General features: G+C 38.5%; 1 protein-coding gene across 1 annotated transcript in view; it reads left to right on the forward strand.

Moving 5' to 3' along the window:
* LOC103474030 (transmembrane protein 47) overlaps window positions 1–11,076 on the forward strand; it is an 18,800-nt gene extending 7,724 nt beyond the window's left edge. Inside the window, 2 exon segments of the mRNA XM_008424750.2 lie at window positions 572–712; window positions 5,176–11,076. Coding sequence (XP_008422972.2) covers window positions 572–712; window positions 5,176–5,354 — 320 coding nt within the window. The 3' untranslated portion in view covers window positions 5,355–11,076.
* Window positions 11,077–22,424: the final 11,348 nt, after the last annotated feature.

Consider the following 22,424-nt stretch of genomic DNA (forward strand, 5'->3'; position numbering starts at 1 on the left):
ACAGATAAATGCATTATACCTGATGCTTGTAAATAATAGAGTAGTGAAAAATGAGAATAATTTGTCTTGTTGTCTATGTTCTCCCAAGAGGTGTATTTAAGGCCTTTTGTTTTTTTCTGCATTCATTTGTTTCCCAAAATGCAAAAAAAATAAAAGCACAACGTTGCTATTTTACGCCTTGCTTGAACTCCTTTTTTGAAGGACTACAGTTGGTTGTTTTTCTAAAAAGGAAAAATACTAATATAAAACCTAATATTTTTGAGGCTGAGAATGGTACAATGAGCATAAAGTCTAAATGTTCCTGTTAAAATTCCAGGTTTTGTTTAAAACTGAGATGTACTTTTTGATACAGCTACAGCATTTAAACACCTGCCATCAATTTTTACCAAATTAGCTCATTGTCCAAAGGTATCAGTCAGGAGAAGTGTACAGAAATCCACACCATTTTCTGTAAAAACTGACCCCCGTAATGCCAATCACTAATTTGCATCAAATATTTCCGTGTCTGTATGTTTATCAAATATTTTACTGTTTATCTCCTTCTTCTCTTTCCCCCATCCTCCCCTTCCAGACTGGCAGGTTGCCACACTGGCCTTGTTGCTAGGGGGCGGAGCCTTGGTGCTGATGTCATTCCTAGTCGCTTTGGTTGCCGTGTGCATCGGTACAAGACGGCGGTTCTACGCCCTCGTTGCCTTCATGCTCTTCGCCGCAGGTCAGCGCACACTCTAGACCAAACACTGTGCCTCGCAAAAATACCTGGACTTTTTTTTTGTCACGTTGTCACATCACAGCCAGAAATTTCAGAATATTTTATTAGAATTTCATGCAATAGATGAACACAAAGTAGCGAATAACTCTGGAGTGTTTGTGTTGCCGAAACAAAATCCTTTTCTGACTTAATAATCTGATGCAAAGTCTGTGATTTTAACGTTAAAGGTCCTGCTTAGGATAGCCACACAGTCTTTATTTACCTGATTTTCAAAAGTTTTTCACATAAAGCTCTCAGGATAATCCTTATTTCCTCATTTAACCCAAGACACACACCTGCAGTCACAGTTTTCCGCTCTCACACTCTTCAGAGGAAATCCTATTTTTATGGTCGACTATGAAACGTGGCGTTACGCCCGTCTCTTTAACTCTCCCATCATCCCCTCACTTCAAGTCCAACAGCAACCCAGCTTCTCAGAACGTAAAATAAGGAGACTTTTTTATTTTTTCTTATATCTGCGATGTGATTTATTTTGAAAAGCAGGACCTGTGTCTCAGCTGTAGCGAACAAACCTTAGCATGGCTGCAGCTAAGTGGAAACCGTCCCGACTTTAAAGGATGACGCAAATGTGCTTAAAGCGTGAATTTCTGAGCACTTTGAGTCAAACATCTTCATTTTTCTATTTCAGCAGGTACTTTGCAGCCTCTGCTGTTGATTTGTGCTTCTGTAGAACTTCATTTAGTGCTACTGAAAACACACCTTGTTACTATAATGGAGCCTCAGCTTGTGTTCCTCTAATAGCTATAATTCTATGATTTCCTTCAGATTGCTTTAAGATTCTCTTTATGTTAAACACGGCGGGATATCTCGTGATAAAAGGCCTCGGCCGCCGCTGCGAGACATAATGCTTCAGCAACATAAAGCGGTTCGCTTTTGCAATTTGCGAACAATGTGTTGCCTTAGTTACCAAGATCATACTGAAAGCCAAGTAGAATTGAGGGCTGTTTTAAAGGCCGTCTGGAGTTTAGGGTTAACCAGAACGCACAGGATCAGCAGCAGTGGAAAAAGGAAATCAGAGTTTTACCGATGCGGCAGCGTGTGACTTTCAGCGTTCCTAAAAGTGTTGACACAACAGCCCTGAGCTTTTAAGCGACGCCTCTAAAGCTCTGCTGTGGTATTTGCTAGCAAGCTGTCATTGTCGGATCGTTTCGGTTCTGGACGTTAGAAGGTTGACGGGATTTGTTTACAAATCAGGAAGTTTGGAGCATATGGAGGCTTATGTATTTATATAACCTTCCAAAAGAATTTAAAACCCATTGAGCTTCGAACGTTTTGTGATGATAAATCACAAACCTAAATGCATCTTACTGGACTTTTCGGTGGCTTATGAGTGCATGTAAGAAGGGACATTATACATTACACATCCTGTGGTGGTACAAAATGTTATTTAAAATCATTGTTTTTGTCCTTGTGAACACTGCGTCCTCCCGTTCAGAATGCAAAAGTAAAAGAGAAAAAAAAATCAACAATCAACATGTAATTCTTTTCCTTTGATCTGAACTAAACAAAAWTTTTTACATGACATTTTAAATACTGACCACAAAAACTACATGAGCCCTTGATGAATAATAGATTTTTTTTTCACACCAACATCCACTTTAAGATTTGTTTGTAACACCATCTGTATTATTTGCGTAGTAGTACTTGATGTTATGCATCCACTTTTTATTATTTTGTATATTCAGAAGAGCAACAGTTTGATGCCAGAGCTTGTTTTCTAAAAGTGAACTCCAAACTGCTACCTCATAAAAAAAACCTGTAAATTTAATTAAAATTATGAATCCTTCATGTCGAATCAGACAATTTTAGTATGAGTTTGTCTGCCCCATTATATGAGGGGCTGAGAGTGCAAAAACCAAACAAACTCAGAAGCACAGGGTCAGGTGTACCTTCTGCCTCAACCTATGGCGATGGTGCCGTATTAGTAGAGTTAAAGAGTTGTGGAAAAGTGCATCCATTGCCTACAGATTTCTTCTGTTTTTGCTTTTTTTGTTATTCTTAAATCTTTCAGATTTCAATGTCAGAAAATGATAACATGTCTTATGTTTACCACAAGAAGCAGTTTCCACATATTTACTATTATAAAAGGAATCTACGCCCATTAATTAATTTTGATTAACCGCATTTTGGAGGCTTTGTTTTACTAACCCCCAGGTCTGATTACTGTCATGTCAAGAAATTCCCTAGCTAATACTTTGCTGACAACATGAGGTAGACTTAACAAATTCAAGAACAGATGAGAAACGGCCCACATTATCAGCCAATATTCACTCCTCTTAGTGGCTCAGAAAAGATTTTGGAGTAGGCTACTCTAAATCTGGGCTTAAATCTCATTCAGATTCAATTCACAAACTCACACTTAGGAATTTAGCCAATGTGGCTAGATTGAACAAATTCTGTTAAAAAAAAATTTCTAAATGGATGTAAAATACTCATTGGATAACCCAAGACCAAGTCTAAGTCCAAGAACAAACCAATGAGAAATCATTTTTAAGGAACACTAAAATGGTTAGCACCTAGCTAACCTCTGATTTCCAGTAACTTCGACGGCCTTCTAGATTTTACAGTAAACTTTGTCAATGACGTATAGTTGGAAAGGTTTGGGTATGAATGCACATGAAGCAAATTAAGTAAGCTCCGGCCGGCAAGTGCAAAGATGACTTTAAAGACATAAATCCAGGGGGCATAAGGGTCACAGACAAAGAGTTTGTAAATCAACACAGAAGACCTTTGGGAGTGACAAACTAGGACGTATTGAATAAGAGTGGCTTGCTATCTTATTTGTCTAGTGGTTTGCTCAATATAGACGCGACACTGGACCTTGCATTAGGATTAGCATTAGGAACAATACTTTGCTGCATCTACAAGCGAGTGATGAAAGTTCATTCACTCACTAGACTATTTATGAGATGCATCTATCAAGGGCTTGTTGACTCGAATAACAAAGCAGCCGTTCACATGGCAGAAACTCAATACATTTAGGCACCCAGACGTGATGAAGACAAGTTGCTGAAGTTTGAACCGAACATCAGGATGAAGAAGAGGATCTAAGTGACTTTGAATGTGGCATGGCAGATGGTACCGGACGGGCCAATGTTAGTATTTCAGAAACCACTGAGCTAATAGGATTTGTCACAGCCATACATCTTCTGGGTTTACATAAAATGGTTCTAAAAAGAGAAAATATCCAAAGAGGACAGCAAGCACAAATTCTTTGATGTTAGAGGTAAAATGGGAGTAAGGCCGACTTCTTTAATATAATTCACATAGCTACTCTAAGGATAACTACAAAAAAAGTACAGTCAGGGTTTGTGGAAGATCCAACTGCAAGGAGCTGAGGACCGCTTTTGCTTCTGGCAGCTAAAAGCAAGAAATGGTTACAGTTCACACTTCCTCACCAAACTGGAACCGTTATAGAGTGGAAGAATGTTGGCTGGTCCAACGAGCCTTGATTTCATCTCCAACATTCAGACTCTAGAATTTAGCGTAAGCATCAAACCCTCAATTCATCCTGATTTGCATCAACAGTTCAGACTGGTGATGGTGTAATGCTATTGTGGATATTTTCTTAGCAATTTCTTGGATCTTTTGTACCAACTGAGTTAACAATATCCATCTTTTAAGGCAAACAGAGTACCCGTCTTTAATGGTTACTTCTAGCAAGATGCTTCATTTGACAAAATTCAAATGATCTCATTGTCTTTTTGTGAACATGACCTTGAACTCTGCCCTCCATAATCCCCAGATCCCAATTCAGTAGAGCACTTTTGAGATGTAGATGCACATATTGGATGTGAAGCTGAGAAATGTAATGTCTATCCCAGGAAGTATAGTCAAAGGTCGTCCAACATAGTATTGTTTTTGTTTTTTTTGCTTATGCCCAATACTGGGTCATCAAACCAGTATTGGGCATAAGCAATATATTTGCTAGGTACACCTAGAAAATATATTGCTAGGTTTGCTATAAATATATAGCAAAATATATTTGCTAGGTATACCTAGCAAATATATTAGGTGTACCTAATAATAAAGAGTTTAGTAAGTGGATATACACAATTTCAGATGCATAGGTATAAACAAATGTGTATTTTAAGTCTTTAATGTCAAAATGTAGTTGATGGTGATAAGCCACACTTTGATCCAGATAACATAGTTATCTGGATCAAAGTGTGGTCTGAGCTTGGCAGTACACATCCATTTGTTGGTGCAATGTTATTGAAGTGGTGTACTTCCACTAAACTAAGCTGTTTTCTAATTGTGGACATATTTAAGTAATACTGTTCACACTTCCTTAACAACATTCCTGATTGTTCTGCTTATTCTCTGTCGATGCTGAGCACAGAATGACATTGTGATTGTACTTTAAAAGTGACATCTTGTATTTAACCATGCCTTATCTTCTCCAGTTGTCCTCCAGGCCTGCAGCTTGGTCCTCTTCCCCATCAAGTTCATCGAGAGCATCAACCTGAGGATCTATCATGAATTCAACTGGGGCTACGGGCTGGCTTGGGGAGGGACCATCTTTTCTTTTGGTGGGGGAGTCCTCTACTGCCTCAACCCAAAGAGCTATGAGGATTACTACTAACTCCAATAACAGCTGGGGACTTCACAGCTACATTTTGGCAAAGAAGTATAGATGGGGATGGGGGGGGGTTATGTTTTTTTAACACCTGATTTCCCAGGATGTGCTGGAAGTAATGAACATCAGATTTGAGCGACCCAAGCTTTGACCGTTGGAATTAAAGCGGATAGTCAAGATATTACTTTTTTTTGCCTCTGTCAAAAGAATTTTTGATGCGGACTCATCGTCTTGGCAGCAATTGCTAAGACTTGTGTAACACCCTTCATGTCGACTGTAGTCTCAACAACTCTCCCTCTGTTCTTGGCTCCACAAACCCAAGTTTTTGACTCTGTTAATTAGAAAATTGTTGCATGTTCTTTGGGTGGATCCCTTCTAATTTCTTCACCTCAGTTTTCAGCTCCGTTGTCAAAACCTACGGCTTGGTTAGACGTAGAAGCCGTTTTGTTTTTCAGACCCCTTTGGAGTTCCTGAGGTTCCGCAAGGGAGAGGAAGCGGATCACATCCTCACAACTTTTCAACAGACAGACTCTTCCTGGAGGAAGGTGAGGGCAGGAATAAAAAAAAATGTAAGACACCCACTCAATATTCCGTTATCGACCCACTTGTCTGTTACCACGGCAACCCACGGGGAGTGCACATGCAGCTGTCATGATTGATTACCCACGGTCGGGGGTTGTAAGACAGTACGGCCCTCCGAGGCCTCCAAGCGTCTTCGATTGCCAATTGAACGGAGTTTCTCCAGCCACCTGTCATTTGGTGTTCGGTTTCGCCCTCCGGTAATTCTCTCTGTGAAAAAGGAGTGTTGTCAGCCCGTCAGTAGTCAGGTTTACATGCACTACGGCCGTGAGATAAAGGAGGATTGTTCTGAATGGAATCTTGTAATTATGCACTCATCTGATTGAGATTCCTCGGGGCTTTCATGCCTTGTCTCATTTCCTGGCTGCATTCGGTGAAATTGCTCGGCCCAGTCGGAGGTGGAAAGGATGGTTACCTTTTTTTTGCCTCTGTCTGACATAAAAACAATATCTCACACAAAAATCACATACATACCTTTCAATGAATTAAAACAGGTGCAGATAAAGGGTGAATGTTGAATCTTTACTCTTTAGAGAGGGCCGTTAATCGGAGCTTATTCAACTTTTCTTGTACTAAGTGATAGTTTTATCATGGTTCCACATAGTACTCAATAATTTACTCAACAGTTCTCCATTTGTGCCTTTCTCCAAGTCATCAACACATTAGGCTGTATTCGGTATTTGTGATCAGGAAAAGCAGGAGTGGCAAGACCTACACTTGTACATTTTGCTATAATCCATTTGAGCTTGTAAATTGGGCGTTCTGTGTTCCCAGAAGAAAAAAAATCTATATGCTTAACTCTGTAGCCACGCTACAGGTAGAAGATATTGGCTTTAATAGGAAACTTAGTCTTTGTCAGTAACCTGTGCCTTGCAAAAAGCATTCTTTCCCCTTTTGGTTTTCCATATTTTCTCATGTAACAACCTCAGACTTTGATGCATTTTATTGGGACTGCACATCCAACATAAAGCCCCAATCAAATACATTGGAGCTTGTGGTTGCAATGTGGTATAATGTGGAAATGCGTAGAGCTATTTTGAAAAACAAGTAATGAGTAATACCTTGTTTACACGTCATGCTGTCTTTTACTTGCGACACTATTTACAGATTCCAGCGAAGCAATTGTTTTAGATTCACTTACTCCTGCCAGCCAGCATCTTGAGAACACAGAGGGAATTTTTGAATGTGTTCACTGGACTAAAATCCCAGCCTTTTGTTAAAAATGCACATATGATGGGTAACTTAAGAAATTTCAAAGTGGAGTTTTATTTAGATGTTAATTAATGGCCTGTTTGTAGTAGATAATTTTCTTAGTCTGTTAGCAACAGCTTTGTTTGCCTATCTCTCTGAATAATCATTTCACACATCTCAAGCAGTTTAATTTTAGACTTGAGATGATCGAATGTACTCCAGACTCACTTAAAAAACAACCACAAAATAGTCACTAGCTTAGCATCAATAGAAAACCCTGAAACAGATGCTAACTTTAGCACAGCTAGCCGCTACAGGTAAGCCAGTCACAGTATTTTCAGAACTCACAAATCTGAAATTTTTTTTCAGATTTGTGAGTTCTGAGCGCTATCACTGTTAGCGCTTAAGATTATTCTCAGTCAGTTCGACAAGAAGTTTTTCCTGTCTAGCAAGTAAATGTTCAGACGACATTCACTGAGGGCAGTGTTATACTTTTTAGCATTTCTTTTACCTTGGTGTCTTTAATCTCATTTTGAATGTTATCTGCAAGCATTTTGTGAACATTTGTAGAAAATGTACAAGAACATCAAAAGTTAAGTGAATGTTGTTCGCGTGCGACCAGACAACGCTGCCAAAATACTTTATTGTGTTTCGTGTTGACATTCAGAGAACGTTGTCTGAAAACTGATGGCGATGGTCAGGGAGCGTTATCTGGATGTTCAGTGTTAGCTTGGTATTAGACAACTCTGTCAACACAACTGGTCAAATAAGGAATGATTTCAACAACCAGAAATAACAAGGAAACAACCAAATCTCACTCTAATAGCTTATATCTATAAGCACTACACCATTTTTTTCAATATACATTTGAGTTTTAACATTGCAGAAAGCTACCCAGAGTTAGCTAGCCTCTGAAATGCTAACAGAATTTTCCAGATCACCATATCTAATAACTCCTTATAACCTGGATCTGCAGTAAACACCGTCACATTCTACATGTCAGCTGTGACAATGCAGATATATTGCTATATACAACATATTTGAACAGACGAATGAAAAGGTCTGTTCCTGGGTGTACGTAACCATGGCTACTGACATAAGTTTCTCCTAGTGATAAATTCAAACTATTTTCTTGGACCAAACTGTTCTCCTCTTGTCAACTGTAAATGTCAGGAACCTATGCATCACTCAATATGTAGTTTGTGGTTGAAGACATTCTGGGATGTGCTCAGTTGTACAGAGGAAGAAAATGTCACACAAAAAAATAGTCTGGTATTTTACTTCAACGCTCTATTGCTTTTCAGAAAGAATTAGCTGACAATGATGATTTTATTTCTTTTCTCCCTACCACATAATCTTGGGCTGACATTTTTATCCAAATTGTGTCATATTTTGATTTTTTTTATTCCTCTGAAATATTAAATTTAGTGAAATGTGAACGTGTGACAAAAAAGCAAGCTTTAAAGGGGCAGATTTATTTATTTTTTGCAAGTGTTGCTGTTTAGTTTTTCAGAGGTGCCAAGAATTTCTTCAAAACATCAGTCTATTGAAAATGTTTTATTTATTTATATTAATGGCTCCACCTTAGTTCCTAATTCAGTATTTTTTTATAACTTACCTGCTATTTTCAAAGTGTCTTCTTTTTTACCGTACGTTTTGTTTCCTAGATTACCTTCCTCTTCTTGGGAACTCATTTTTCCGCCCCACACTCCAGGTGTGTAGGGATTTGAATGCAAAGCAGTTCTCCTGTGGATATTTGGAGATTCAAGCAGCGTCTTTCATTCGCTGTCCTTTCATTGTCACATATTTACAGCGGTGCGCTGTCACACAACCGTCATCCCAAAAATAGGATCCAGGCCGACTCCCCAGCCACCAAAAACAAATGAAGGACTTGGACGGCGGCCACGCACTTTCAGGGAAATGACAGACATCCGTTTATTTCATGTCAACGAGCGTAGCGTTAAAAGTTTGAACATTATACAAAAAAACTTATGTCGTCTTTTTGACACATGAAGGTCCTTTTATTACTGTTCTGTACTTTTCTCCTGTTGTCATTTTGGTACCACTTAGACCATGTTCACCACATTTTCCAAAACTGAAACTATTTCCTGTTTTGTCTTAATGTCCAAAGCAGCAAGTTTTTTTTATGCCAAAGCAACACCTTTCTGCATTTTATTTTTTGTAAAACAGATTTTTCATCTGGTTTTTCCGGCAGATCCTGAGCATGGCTAAAGCAGTTCCAGGCTAAAGGTTCCTATATCCAATCAGAAAAAAACCGTTGAAGATTTTGGCAAAGAAAGCCAGAGTGGTCCTCACTTTGCATATTTGAATAAACTCAGGATAACCAGTCCACACATATACATTACACAGATTCTTTTTTTTAAATTCACTTTAAACGAGTCTTCAATAATCTGTTTATTCAGAATAAAACCTCAAAATTTGATTGTATTTTGGCTTGTAATTTTTGTTTTATTATCAAAACGTTTTCAAAGAAAACCTGCTTCTGTAAAATCAGCTCACTTTGAGTGAAAAACCCCCCAAACATTTAATGACAACTCAATTAAAGAATGTAAATGTAAGCCGAATTAGATAATAGAAAAAGTAGTGTAAATGTTATGCAGTGTGGTTACACCGAACAACAAACTGCAACATTTACCAAAATATATGTTGAAACATTATTAAAATCACATTTCATTTCATGTTTTGCTCTTTTCTGACCACTTGTTTTAATTGAGTTTCAAACGAAAGAAAATGTAGCTACAAGTAATTAATTTCACTTTATTTGTATCACGACAGCTCAAAGCAAAACTTACGTCAAGGCACTTGAAATGCGTCAAACTAATTTTCACATGTACAAATTTACACAATAAACAAATGGATTCCAAAACAACTCCCTTTTAACATTTTAAATTGGTTTTGGTAATGTTTTAGCCTGGCGCTGCTTTATTCATCCAAAATTTCATCTAATCTGGACAATTAAGAATAAGTACTGCAGTGACTGTATCTGGAATCTCACATGGTATTGTTTCAAAAGCAGATTTTGTTCTGGTTATTTTGTACCACCTTTCTATTCCCATGTCTTATAAGCAATCGCCTTTTTTTATTTCATGACAATTTTTCTAATTTGTCTCATCTCAGGCGATGTAAGGGGGACACATCTGATGGATTTATTTTTATTACCACCATCACTTTGCTTACGATTGTGCCATTTAAGCTTTATTGGGGCGTTTTGCTGACTAAGGATGTCTTTGTGAAACAGCACTTTGGGGGTTACAAATTAACTTATGTGTTTCAATGATGCTTTAGTAAAAGCAAGACGTGAGAGGATACACTGATGCTTATTAAGACTTGCACACAAAAAAATACTTTATAAGGGTTTCAATCCCACAACAAAGACTTACTGATTTATTTTCAAACTCAGCTGCTTGTTCAGATTGTTCATCCTGGATTTGAAGCAGATTTCAGTACTTTATTAAAGAATGCAGTTTCTTTAATCAGATCAGACTGGGTCTGTTTGAGTATAATTAAGTTTTTTTTTTTAAAAAAGAACAGAAACAATATTTACAAGCCCCTTCCTGCACCCGTACAATGCTTCATTCGTTTCTCATCCCTTTGTACGTTTTAGCAGAGGTCTGACTTAGCCGTGACTGTTAGCATTTGTTTGCTTAGTAACACTTAGTAACTACTTTAATGAAAAGTAGAGGCTCGTAACCAGAAACAGTTTCCTTTTTTTCATACCTCCTCTCCCAGTAGACTGGGAGGRGGAACACAGTCTAATGATGTGCGTAGGGATTTAGTGTGGATGATTGCAGAAATGTACAAATATGCGTGGCAGACAGAAAAAGGGGGAAAAAAACAGTCTTATTTGTGCATGTGTATTGGCATGTTTTAGATGCCGTTGTAGAGATGTCACTAATGAGCATTTATCTCTTTGTACACATTAAAACACTGAACTGAGTCTCTTGTGTCATATTGTTCTTTCTGCTTTCATCTTATTTTTTTTTCTTTCCCCTCCCCAGTTCTGAAGTCATTGCCATCGTGCTCATTTCTCTTTTCAGTTTCTCTCAAATCTATGCAAATCATTTTTTATCTAAAATTCATTAAAGCTGCTCCATGTATTCTGTAGAGAACTAATCAGCCTAGATTGTAAGAATGCAGAATTTCTTTCTTTTTTTTCTAGTGTTGTCACAACACTATTCTAAATCAGTAGTGTTAGTTTTTCAAGTTTCTTAAAGCACTGACTTCAGCTGCAGTTTATACTATAAACAGAATAAGATTTAATAAAAGCAAAAAAAAAAAAGTGCCTTAGTTTGAAAAATCTACAGAGAATCTGTTATGCTTAAATTAAATTTCAAAATGCAGAACATTAGAAAACATAGTTTTTCCTTCCACTCCCCTTTCAATCACTAGTGTTGACACTTGTAACATTTTTTTTAAATTTAACTAACTTGTGGAGTATTCCACTTTTCTGAGAGCCGAGCTTTTCATCAGCTGAAAACCATCAAGATTAATAGAAAAAAACTTGCGATAACTCACTTGAGCATGATGAATACATAATATACGAGAAATACTTTCTGAATAAACTGTTCAGTTGCATCCTAGTTTACTGAAATGCACTTGCATAATGAAGCGTTGTTTATCCGAGGTTGTGTTTACCCAAATCAAAGATCTAAGAATTTAATTATTTATGAATAAATCATGTCCAAATGCATCATACGGCACAATTATCAGAGTGAGAGGAATGTATTCAGTGGTTCCAGCTGTGAAACGTGTTCCTTGTATCTTCATTATTGCCGAGTTTCTACCGGACATTTTAAATTATACATCTGTGAAGTAACTGGAGCTTTTTGTGAGCCTGGATTTGTGCTAATCAGCATTTATCTCCTTTACACATTCACCGTCAAGTACATCAGAGAAAGATATCGGAGTGACGTAACAAATGATTCAGTCCGTTTTTTGAGGAAATCACTCTAAAAACCACATCTTTCTAAGACTCAGAAACCCACGTTACAATGAAAACACTGACATAACTCCTAATCTGGGGCTCTGCTACCCTCTGCTGGCCACTTTGTATATTAGCAACTATAGGTGAATTTGTTCCAAAGCCATTCCAAGTGTTCTGTTACTTACTTATGTGATGCAGAAAAGATTTTAGTGATTACCCCTCTTGGGAAAAAATCTGCATCATGACAATAAGCATATTCTGCTAGTTAAGTCACTACTTTTTCCAAGCTTGGCTTTACTGTGCCAGGCTAGAACTCTTTGACTATAAAGTTCATTTGCTTTGGCGGTACTCCAATGTGTTTTGTCAAGAAGCTGTACTATCATCAGGCAAACTGAGATGCCCTCAGACACACACACACAAACTGCAGTAGTTTGGAACACACCAAAGCCTTGGTAAACAAGCCTAGACATTGTCTTCCTATGCGGTTTAGCTACTTCATTTCCCTTCACTGCTCCGTCTGGGATTTCTCCTATTTAGATTTTTTTTTCATTAGAATTTCAAATGGACCAATCAGCAAACAGAAGTAGGAGTTGTAAACAATGACTTTCTGTGCTGTCGTCTGCTGTCAGTTGTAGTTTGGAAATGGCAGCAGAGGAGGTGAACAAAAACATCCAGTCGGTGTTGGACACGCTAGCACATTGCTAGCAAAGATGCCATTCAACTCCACACTTCTCTCTTCACAGTGAGAGGTGGTTTTTACAGCGCACACGATTTATGACAAGCTTTATAGCAAAGCTTCCTTCACGTTTGAGCTAGCTCAGTATATTCATCAGATCCAATTGTTTAAAGCTTAAACAGAGTCCACTCCTCCAGCAAGAAATTATTTCTCAGTAGCCAATGATTTAAACCCTCTGTAAAGCTGGTTAACCAGAATATTGTCGTGGTCTGTTCTATTTGCTAAAATTCACCAAAAATATGCATTATCTTCCAACAACAACGTGTCGCACCATTCTGAAACATCTCTGATGTCAAAGGATTTGCTTTCTGAACTTGCCTCTAACTCATCTAGAACATTCCCTGTATTGCTAATCCTTAGTTATTAGCACCTAATAGGGTATCAAATGTACATGTACTATTGGACTTTGCATTTGATATACCATGCTAACACCAGCAGAACAATTCCATTAGATGTTATTCAGTTGCTACTGAATACACAAGAGCTTGAATGACTTACTGGCAGGACCCCCCACAAGTCCTGTAGCTAATCACATCTTTTTACTGTAAAGGGCTACCCATGTACAAGCGTAATACACTGTATTGCATTAACTTTTCTTCATGTTTTTTTAGAAGGCCCCAGTTTGCTCACTCCCCTTCCTTCTCCCACTCAATAGACTTCATGGGGAGCGGCAAGATTTTTGGCCCACTGCGCCCGTCACGTCACCATATCTGAGAATAGAGGCTCTTCGGCTCATGAATGCTCGTAATGTTGTGTGTAATGACTCGTAACGGTAAACCTAGTCCTTCTTTTAAACACTCTGCAAATATAAAGTGGCTATATCAGTTTCACAGCAGATCTAATCATAGCGAGTGTGTAAACGGCACTGCCATTCAACCATGAAGCAGTGAGAGCTTTCCCATCGGAGGCAAGCAATTAAAAGAACAGTGTGCTATAAAAACATGTATGATTATAACTTCATCTTTTCCTCAGGGGCTTCTGTTAGTCTTTAATCTGTTGTAATTTTCTTTTAAAACTCCTTAGAATAAGGTGTGCTTAAAAAAAGTAAGTAAAGCTCATAATCTTTAATTCTGATGGAAGAAACGGGGTAAAACTAGCTAATTGGTTAAGATGTCCTTATTTTTTTCTCTGTGAAAACACATTTTCTCATTTTGTGGACAAAAAGCCAACAGAAGAAAACCAGCATCTGCAGCCAAAGTAACGGAGTCAATAAAGAAGTGTTACAGAAAAATCTGTGACCCATCATTTTCTGTGACCGCAGGGGACGACAGCGCAATTATTCTGGCCAGAATAAACTGTAACCAGTGTGAGTTTAGCTATTTGAGGGTTAAATATTATTATAAATATACTCAGATTGTAGTGATGAGGTGGTAGAACTCTGAAAAAAATTGTTGTTTTAAACTGTGACAGTAAGGTCAGGCCTGACCTCACTGTTAGGGTTGCCACCCGTCCCTTAAAATACGGAATCGTCCCGTATTTGGCTGTTAAATGTTGCGTCCCGTATTGAACCAATACGGGACGCAATTTGTTCCGTATTTCTATAACTGTTCGATAGACACGCCTAACACACACATATCAACATTAAATGTAACAATAATGACCAAAATAAAACACAGGAAATGTTAAGGTCAGCTAAATTCTCGTTGCAGGAGCTAAAGAACTGACCGCTACGGACCGACGCTGTTTTCACGGTTGCCTAGAGACAGACACTACGCAGCCGCCGTGAGGTGCTGTCAACCCGCCTCTTTTTAAAACATGCTCGACCCGATTCTCCACCGTCCTTAGAAGCAAAACCTCTCGCAAAGATACAGACGTGAGAAGGAAGACGCAAATCCCAGGCTGATTAATGTCAGTGAAGGGGAGGCCTAAACCAGCCTCCAAACCTAACTTCTTATTTATATAAATATTTTGGTAATACACTGTAAAATATCAGAATGTTCGCATAACTTTTATACTTTTAGTTGTCTGAGGACACATTTTGAATATTAAATCAGGTGATAATATGATCAGTTACTCAGTGGTTTACCAAATACCTTTTACACTTAATTAAACATATTTAAAGTATACTACTCTGATTGGAGTACAGTTTTGGGGTACTCTAACCGACCTCTATGCAAGAACAATTGCTCTATGGATCACTTTTTGAAGACAAAAAACACCTCCATAAAATACTGTCTATCACTACAGCGGACATCCCAGCCCATGAGAGAAGGACGATGCACCGTGGTGGGCGTCCCTTATTTTGATTTCTGAAAGGTGGCAACCCTAAAGGGAACACAAATACACTCACACATACATGTATACATACATGGGTTTGCCCATGTGGGGCCACCGTGGAACCCGCGGACAAACCCATATGGAACCCATCTGGTCTCCCCTCCTTTTCCCCACATGGGGCCCACCTAGGCATGCTGGCAGGGTTCTTGGTAATTTATTTTCTCTTTCACCAAACAATTACAGAGATCTAACTTTCCTTTGTTCTCTCTGCTACCTCTCTTGCTCTGGTAAAAACCATCGGCCCCAAACCCAAATGCCTGCTGGTCCTTCACCAGGCCCAGTGGTGGAGAAAGTACTCAAAAAATGTACTTAAGTAAAAGTAAAACTACCACATTAACATTTGTACTTAAGTAAAAGTAAAAAGTACTGGCTTTTAAAAATATTTAAGTATTAAAAGTAAAAGTACTTGCTGAATAATACCTAATCGCTAATATCATTAAGTGAACCGATTGTATTTAATTTTAATACATTAGAAATGTGCYATTTTAATGAACAATGCCACAGATAAAGCATGTTTTTATTATGTTTACTCTGTAACATAGTTTAGACTTAGATATGTGATTCTATGCATCATAATTTCAGGGATGGAAACATCTTGTCTCCTGTCCTAACATAGTATGAACTTCACCTTTTTTTGCCACTAGTGGCTTTTATTTTGAAAGAAATCCACGCTAGCACACCCTGTCCAACAGAAAGGGTGGACAGGGGAGGACATGGAACCAAGCAGCCATAGCAGAGTTGTAGTCAAGACCACCTACCCAAGAACAGCTACGTGACACAAAAAAATTAAGTTTACCTATCAAAATTGCTTCTCAAATTGATCTGAAAGATCCACATTCCCATAAAACACCTAGATATTAAATATTTAGAGCTGAATTAAATTTAATCAGTAAAGATCCGTCCAGAAGAATCGGATCGTTCCTGAATGTCATATCAATGCACACTTTGGTCACAGCGTTGTCCCATATTTGCGACACCTCAGTCAACACCTCAGTCAACACCTCCACACAATAATTCAGCGCATGAGTGACAACTTTTTTTCATGCAGATGCAACATGTGTCTCAGTACAGCTAGCTTTGCTAGCACCACGTCCACAGATCTTACCTTTCTTTAAGCTCTTCTTCGAAGTGACGCTAAAAGTTGGACGAAGTCCCCACCGTCTGTGAAAGCGAAGCACTGCTGATTTTACATGTCGCCATATCTTATGATTTATGCAGCGCTATTATATTACTGACGACTAGACAGACATTTTCTCCCGCTCAGAGGAAACCACTGCGCATGTCTTGGAGCTCCGCGTGCGAGTGAAAGGTGGAGGCGATGGGTGACAACAGACAGTAAGTCACGTTACTGCTTGGATTTTACGGCGCCACTTTAAGTCCCTGAACTTCACATTTTAACGGACAAAAAGAGCAACGCGACTGGGATGTAACGAGTAACGCGACACTTTTGTAGAAATGTAGTGAAGTAGAAAGTACAGATACTTACTGTAAAATGTAGTGGAGTAAAAGTAGAAAATATTCATTATTAAATCTACTTAAGTAAAGTACAGATACACGATAATTGTATTTAAGTACAGTAACGAAGTACTTGTTCTTCTAAGTACTTTGTTCGTTACTTGTACTTGTACTTCGTTACTTCTCACCACAGGCCCCTGCACTTATAGAGAGTGGACTGACCCACATTACTTCCTGTCTAAATTTAGAAAATACATAAGAAAAGTCATCCATCCATCCATCCATCCATCCATCCATCCATCCATCCATTTTCTTTACAATGCGACTTGGATGTAACGAGTAACGCAACATTTTTGAAGAAATGTAGTGAAGTAGAAAGTCCAGATAAAAATATACTTAAGTACAGTAACGTAGTACTTCGTTACGTCCCACCACTAGTTCTTGCTTTATCATTTTTCCATTACCATTGTTTTACTTAAAAATGGTCTCAAAACCAGCAATATTATTGTTTATAGCAATAACGTCTAGAACAATTTTTTGTCCATCAAAATTTGTTATTGTGACAGGCCTACACACATATGACATAAAGTGTAGTTAATTTATTATCAGGGATGGCATGATTACTTAGAAAAATAACTTGATTACTCAATGAAAAATCCATCAGCTAGAAAATGTGCATCTCTTTTCCCTCCATCGTTTACTTTTGTGTCGCTGGTTTTACACATGAAACGTCATCAAAAAAGAAGAAAGCAACAATATGTGTTTACTAAAGAAATGACTAATTGACAACACACAGTAACTTGGATACCTAACTTTAATCGGACCATTGGATTGGTAGTAGTAACGCCTTGGATTATGCATTACAAGGGGTCAGAATAGATTAACGCATTGATGACACCATTGTTAGACATGTCTGCTCAAGCTATTTACGGATCTGTCAGGTTTCTGATATGTGCCCCCCCCCAATGATAAATTCGTTACACCCTTGTCAGCAGCAGTCAGTGGAAGACAAGAACGACTGTGGCAGTTACTATGCTGCCTAGAAAAATAATAGTTAGGTTTTCAAAAAAAGATGATAATAATAAAAGAGAGAAAAAGGCAAAGTGTCAATTTATAACCCAGTTTTTCTCAGAGAGAGGTGAGTATACTGTGTGAGATTATCAACCATTTAGCATAATTACCTTAGCAATAGACTACTGTTTGCCTCCTTTTTACCAGCATTTAATGAATTAAGGAAAAAAATTACCAACATACTCATATATTTAACTTGTCCCTTGTACCTTTTACCACACTTAAAAACAGATGAGTCAGTCAGCAGCAGCTCTAACTCACGTCCCTCCTGACCCATCCTCTCCTGAGTGAAATTAAAGCTGCAGTATGCAATTTTATAATTTATTTTCACATATTTGTTAAAACTATCATTATGTTGTGACAGTATGGTATGAGCGAAAGGAACGTAATAGGAACGTCAGGTTGAAGGAGCGACGCTCACTCGCTCCCCGCCAAACCCTCGAGGCGACGATTCGTGAAGGGTAAAACTCGCTACATTTACCTCATTATGTGCGCAAGGTGAAGGAGCGTAAGGCACGCTGAAGTGTATGGGAAAACATCATTGGCGAGCCGCTCCGCCCCTCCATACTGGGTTTGTGTGCTGCGCCCCTATGCGTTACATACGCTGCATACCCACTTTTTGCGCCACTGCCTGGCAGCGCCCATGAATCCAGATATTATATATGATCTGAATTTAATTTAATACAGAGTTAAATTAAATTCGATTATAAAAGTTTTAAAGTACCCAGGAAAATATGCAGCTCTAGATGTTTTGACTGAAGTCCTGGGATTAATTATTCATTTCTGTAGAAGAATAATGAATCTATTTGTCCTAATGTGAAGTGTGTATCTGGATCTATAACAGAATTAATTGTGCTTGTAGCCTGGCAACTATTATAATCCTAAAATTCATTCATCAAAATGCTTATTTAAAGTTAGAGGACAAAATAACTTGGTATTTTACCAAACATATAAAATATGTAAAATGCAAAGCTTTAATGAAGTCCTTGGGTACTAGATTGTCAATATAGCGTACAAAATTTTAAATATACGCCTAATAAAAGAGAAAAGGATGCAGTGCTTTGCTACACTATCACTAGATAAACAGGTCAGGAAAAAGTTAATTAAGAAAAAAATATGGAGGGAGAGGGAAGTAGTTCAGTTATGCTAGCTTGACTTTGACAACCTAAACATGTAGATGTGGTGTGGAATTCTGTTTCAGTTCAGTTAAAAAATAAAAGGCGGGTTAAACACCAACTCTAACAGATCATGAGTACAGCAGGTGTTTAATGAGCTAATAGCAGCGGTAGCTAATCTACCACATTGATCACTTATTAATAATCGCAAAATAAACATCAAACCATAAAAACATAAAACTGTAATGGACTGAATATTAATTTTTTTGTGGGGATAATATTAATACTATTGTTATTATTAAAAAACAATAGCAATAATACTCCCAGACTGAGCCAGTCAACAACCTTCACACTTAAAACTACTTTAGTCCTTCACACCTAAAACTACTCCTATGAACAACGGCTGATAGCTGAAATTTAGAGAAACCATGTGGGCCCTACACCAGAGTATTGTTTCCGAAAGTCTGCACCTGAACGGCCAGTCCAATCTCTGCTTGTGTGTCAACACAAACCCGTCCTCTGCTACCAACTGTTGAGAATACAAATCCTGATCAATGAATCATAATTTGTATTGACACATACACCATAAAATCAGACAACAAAAGCATCCATCCATCCATCCATCCATCCATCCATCCATCCATCCATCCATCCATCCATCCATCCATCCATCCATCCACATCCATCCATCCATCCATCCATNAATTAAGGAAAAAAATTACCAACATACTCATATATTTAACTTGTCCCTTGTACCTTTTACCACACTTAAAAACAGATGAGTCAGTCAGCAGCAGCTCTAACTCACGTCCCTCCTGACCCATCCTCTCCTGAGTGAAATTAAAGCTGCAGTATGCAATTTTATAATTTATTTTCACATATTTGTTAAAACTATCATTATGTTGTGACAGTATGGTATGAGCGAAAGGAACGTAATAGGAACGTCAGGTTGAAGGAGCGACGCTCACTCGCTCCCCGCCAAACCCTCGAGGCGACGATTCGTGAAGGGTAAAACTCGCTACATTTACCTCATTATGTGCGCAAGGTGAAGGAGCGTAAGGCACGCTGAAGTGTATGGGAAAACATCATTGGCGAGCCGCTCCGCCCCTCCATACTGGGTTTGTGTGCTGCGCCCCTATGCGTTACATACGCTGCATACCCACTTTTTGCGCCACTGCCTGGCAGCGCCCATGAATCCAGATATTATATATGATCTGAATTTAATTTAATACAGAGTTAAATTAAATTCGATTATAAAAGTTTTAAAGTACCCAGGAAAATATGCAGCTCTAGATGTTTTGACTGAAGTCCTGGGATTAATTATTCATTTCTGTAGAAGAATAATGAATCTATTTGTCCTAATGTGAAGTGTGTATCTGGATCTATAACAGAATTAATTGTGCTTGTAGCCTGGCAACTATTATAATCCTAAAATTCATTCATCAAAATGCTTATTTAAAGTTAGAGGACAAAATAACTTGGTATTTTACCAAACATATAAAATATGTAAAATGCAAAGCTTTAATGAAGTCCTTGGGTACTAGATTGTCAATATAGCGTACAAAATTTTAAATATACGCCTAATAAAAGAGAAAAGGATGCAGTGCTTTGCTACACTATCACTAGATAAACAGGTCAGGAAAAAGTTAATTAAGAAAAAAATATGGAGGGAGAGGGAAGTAGTTCAGTTATGCTAGCTTGACTTTGACAACCTAAACATGTAGATGTGGTGTGGAATTCTGTTTCAGTTCAGTTAAAAAATAAAAGGCGGGTTAAACACCAACTCTAACAGATCATGAGTACAGCAGGTGTTTAATGAGCTAATAGCAGCGGTAGCTAATCTACCACATTGATCACTTATTAATAATCGCAAAATAAACATCAAACCATAAAAACATAAAACTGTAATGGACTGAATATTAATTTTTTTGTGGGGATAATATTAATACTATTGTTATTATTAAAAAACAATAGCAATAATACTCCCAGACTGAGCCAGTCAACAACCTTCACACTTAAAACTACTTTAGTCCTTCACACCTAAAACTACTCCTATGAACAACGGCTGATAGCTGAAATTTAGAGAAACCATGTGGGCCCTACACCAGAGTATTGTTTCCGAAAGTCTGCACCTGAACGGCCAGTCCAATCTCTGCTTGTGTGTCAACACAAACCCGTCCTCTGCTACCAACTGTTGAGAATACAAATCCTGATCAATGAATCATAATTTGTATTGACACATACACCATAAAATCAGACAACAAAAGCATCCATCCATCCATCCATCCATCCATCCATCCATCCATCCATCCATCCATCCATCCATCCATCCATCCATCCACATCCATCCATCCATCCATCCATTCATCCATCCATCTACATCCATCCATCCATCCATCCATCCACATCCATCCATCCATCCATCCATCCATCCATCCATCCATCCATCCATCCATCCATCCATCGCCAAACAGACTGGCGACAGACTGGCACGCATGCACACTCACACCTAGGGACAATTTAGAGACGTCAATTAACCTGACAGTCATGTTTTTGGACTGTGGGAGGAAACCGGAGTACCCGGAGAAAACCCACGCATGCACAGGGAGAACATGCAAACTCAAAAGCATTCAGACTTTTCTTAAAAGCTGAAAGGAGACGCTTTTACCATTACATTCGAGAAGAGTTTCTAAAAAAGTCTGTGCAGCATCTGAAGAGAAGGAGGAGGTTAGCTGATTATATGGACTGAAGACACTCTTTCTCGACCTTGGTAAAGTGTCTCAATAGTAATCTGAACTGTTGCACAAACAGTCAGGACCCATCCCCCCCACCCATAGGGGAGGGAGGCTACCCTCTTGTTCACCAGGGTAAACCCCAACGTACAGGTTCAACAAAGTGGACAGCAAGAATTTTTAGTGCGACTTAAGTCTGGTCCATCATCTGGTGCCACTTTAATTGGAGCACTACTGGTGACTACTGATTTAACCTTAGTAGTCACCTTTACATTGCTATAGAGACCGGAGGAATCACTTTCTTTGACAACGGACTCTTCCAGAGTAAAGTCTTCAGACAGATCCGTTAGAAATTAGTCTTCAGACGGATCCGTGTGAAGACTCACACAGTAGCCCGTTGCTTCATAATAATAAAGTCCATCAAATGAGGACTCTTTTTTGGGGGGGTCATTGGAGACTTCCAACGCCTTTTTAACGGCGCTGGTGTCTGCACGGCAAACTTCCCCAGCCGGGGAAGGACGGAAAAGGTATGAGTCGAACTCATCGTATTCGATCTCGTCTTTGTAACTACTGATATCAAATGCAACAGCAGGGAGGAGTTTATTAAAAACTTTCCTCACTCCTGTTGTTATCAAATACCCTGCTCCGAAAGTCAGGGGAAAAAATAGTGTTGCTGCAATTTCAGCCATTCTTAAAATGCACTGGAAAAACGCACTATTAAATCTCAGAGCTGCTTGAATATAAACTCCTGTTTTGAGATGCAAGCATTTAGAACTTCACATGTTCTTTGATATATGACATAGATCTATGTCATAGATTAGGTCATAGCTACAATGAGTCTCTGTAGTTCTGGGGGAATGTCTTGCTTCTGATCGTTGCTTCTGATCGTTCCTGGGGGAATATCTTGCTTCAGATCAGTTCTGCATGAGTCAAACTATTAACCCTTTGCAACTGCGTCACTTAATCATTTGAGGC

The sequence above is a fragment of the Poecilia reticulata genome, linkage group LG2, assembly GCF_000633615.1.
Source record: "Poecilia reticulata strain Guanapo linkage group LG2, Guppy_female_1.0+MT, whole genome shotgun sequence".
Classification (NCBI taxonomy): Eukaryota; Metazoa; Chordata; class Actinopteri; order Cyprinodontiformes; family Poeciliidae; genus Poecilia; species Poecilia reticulata.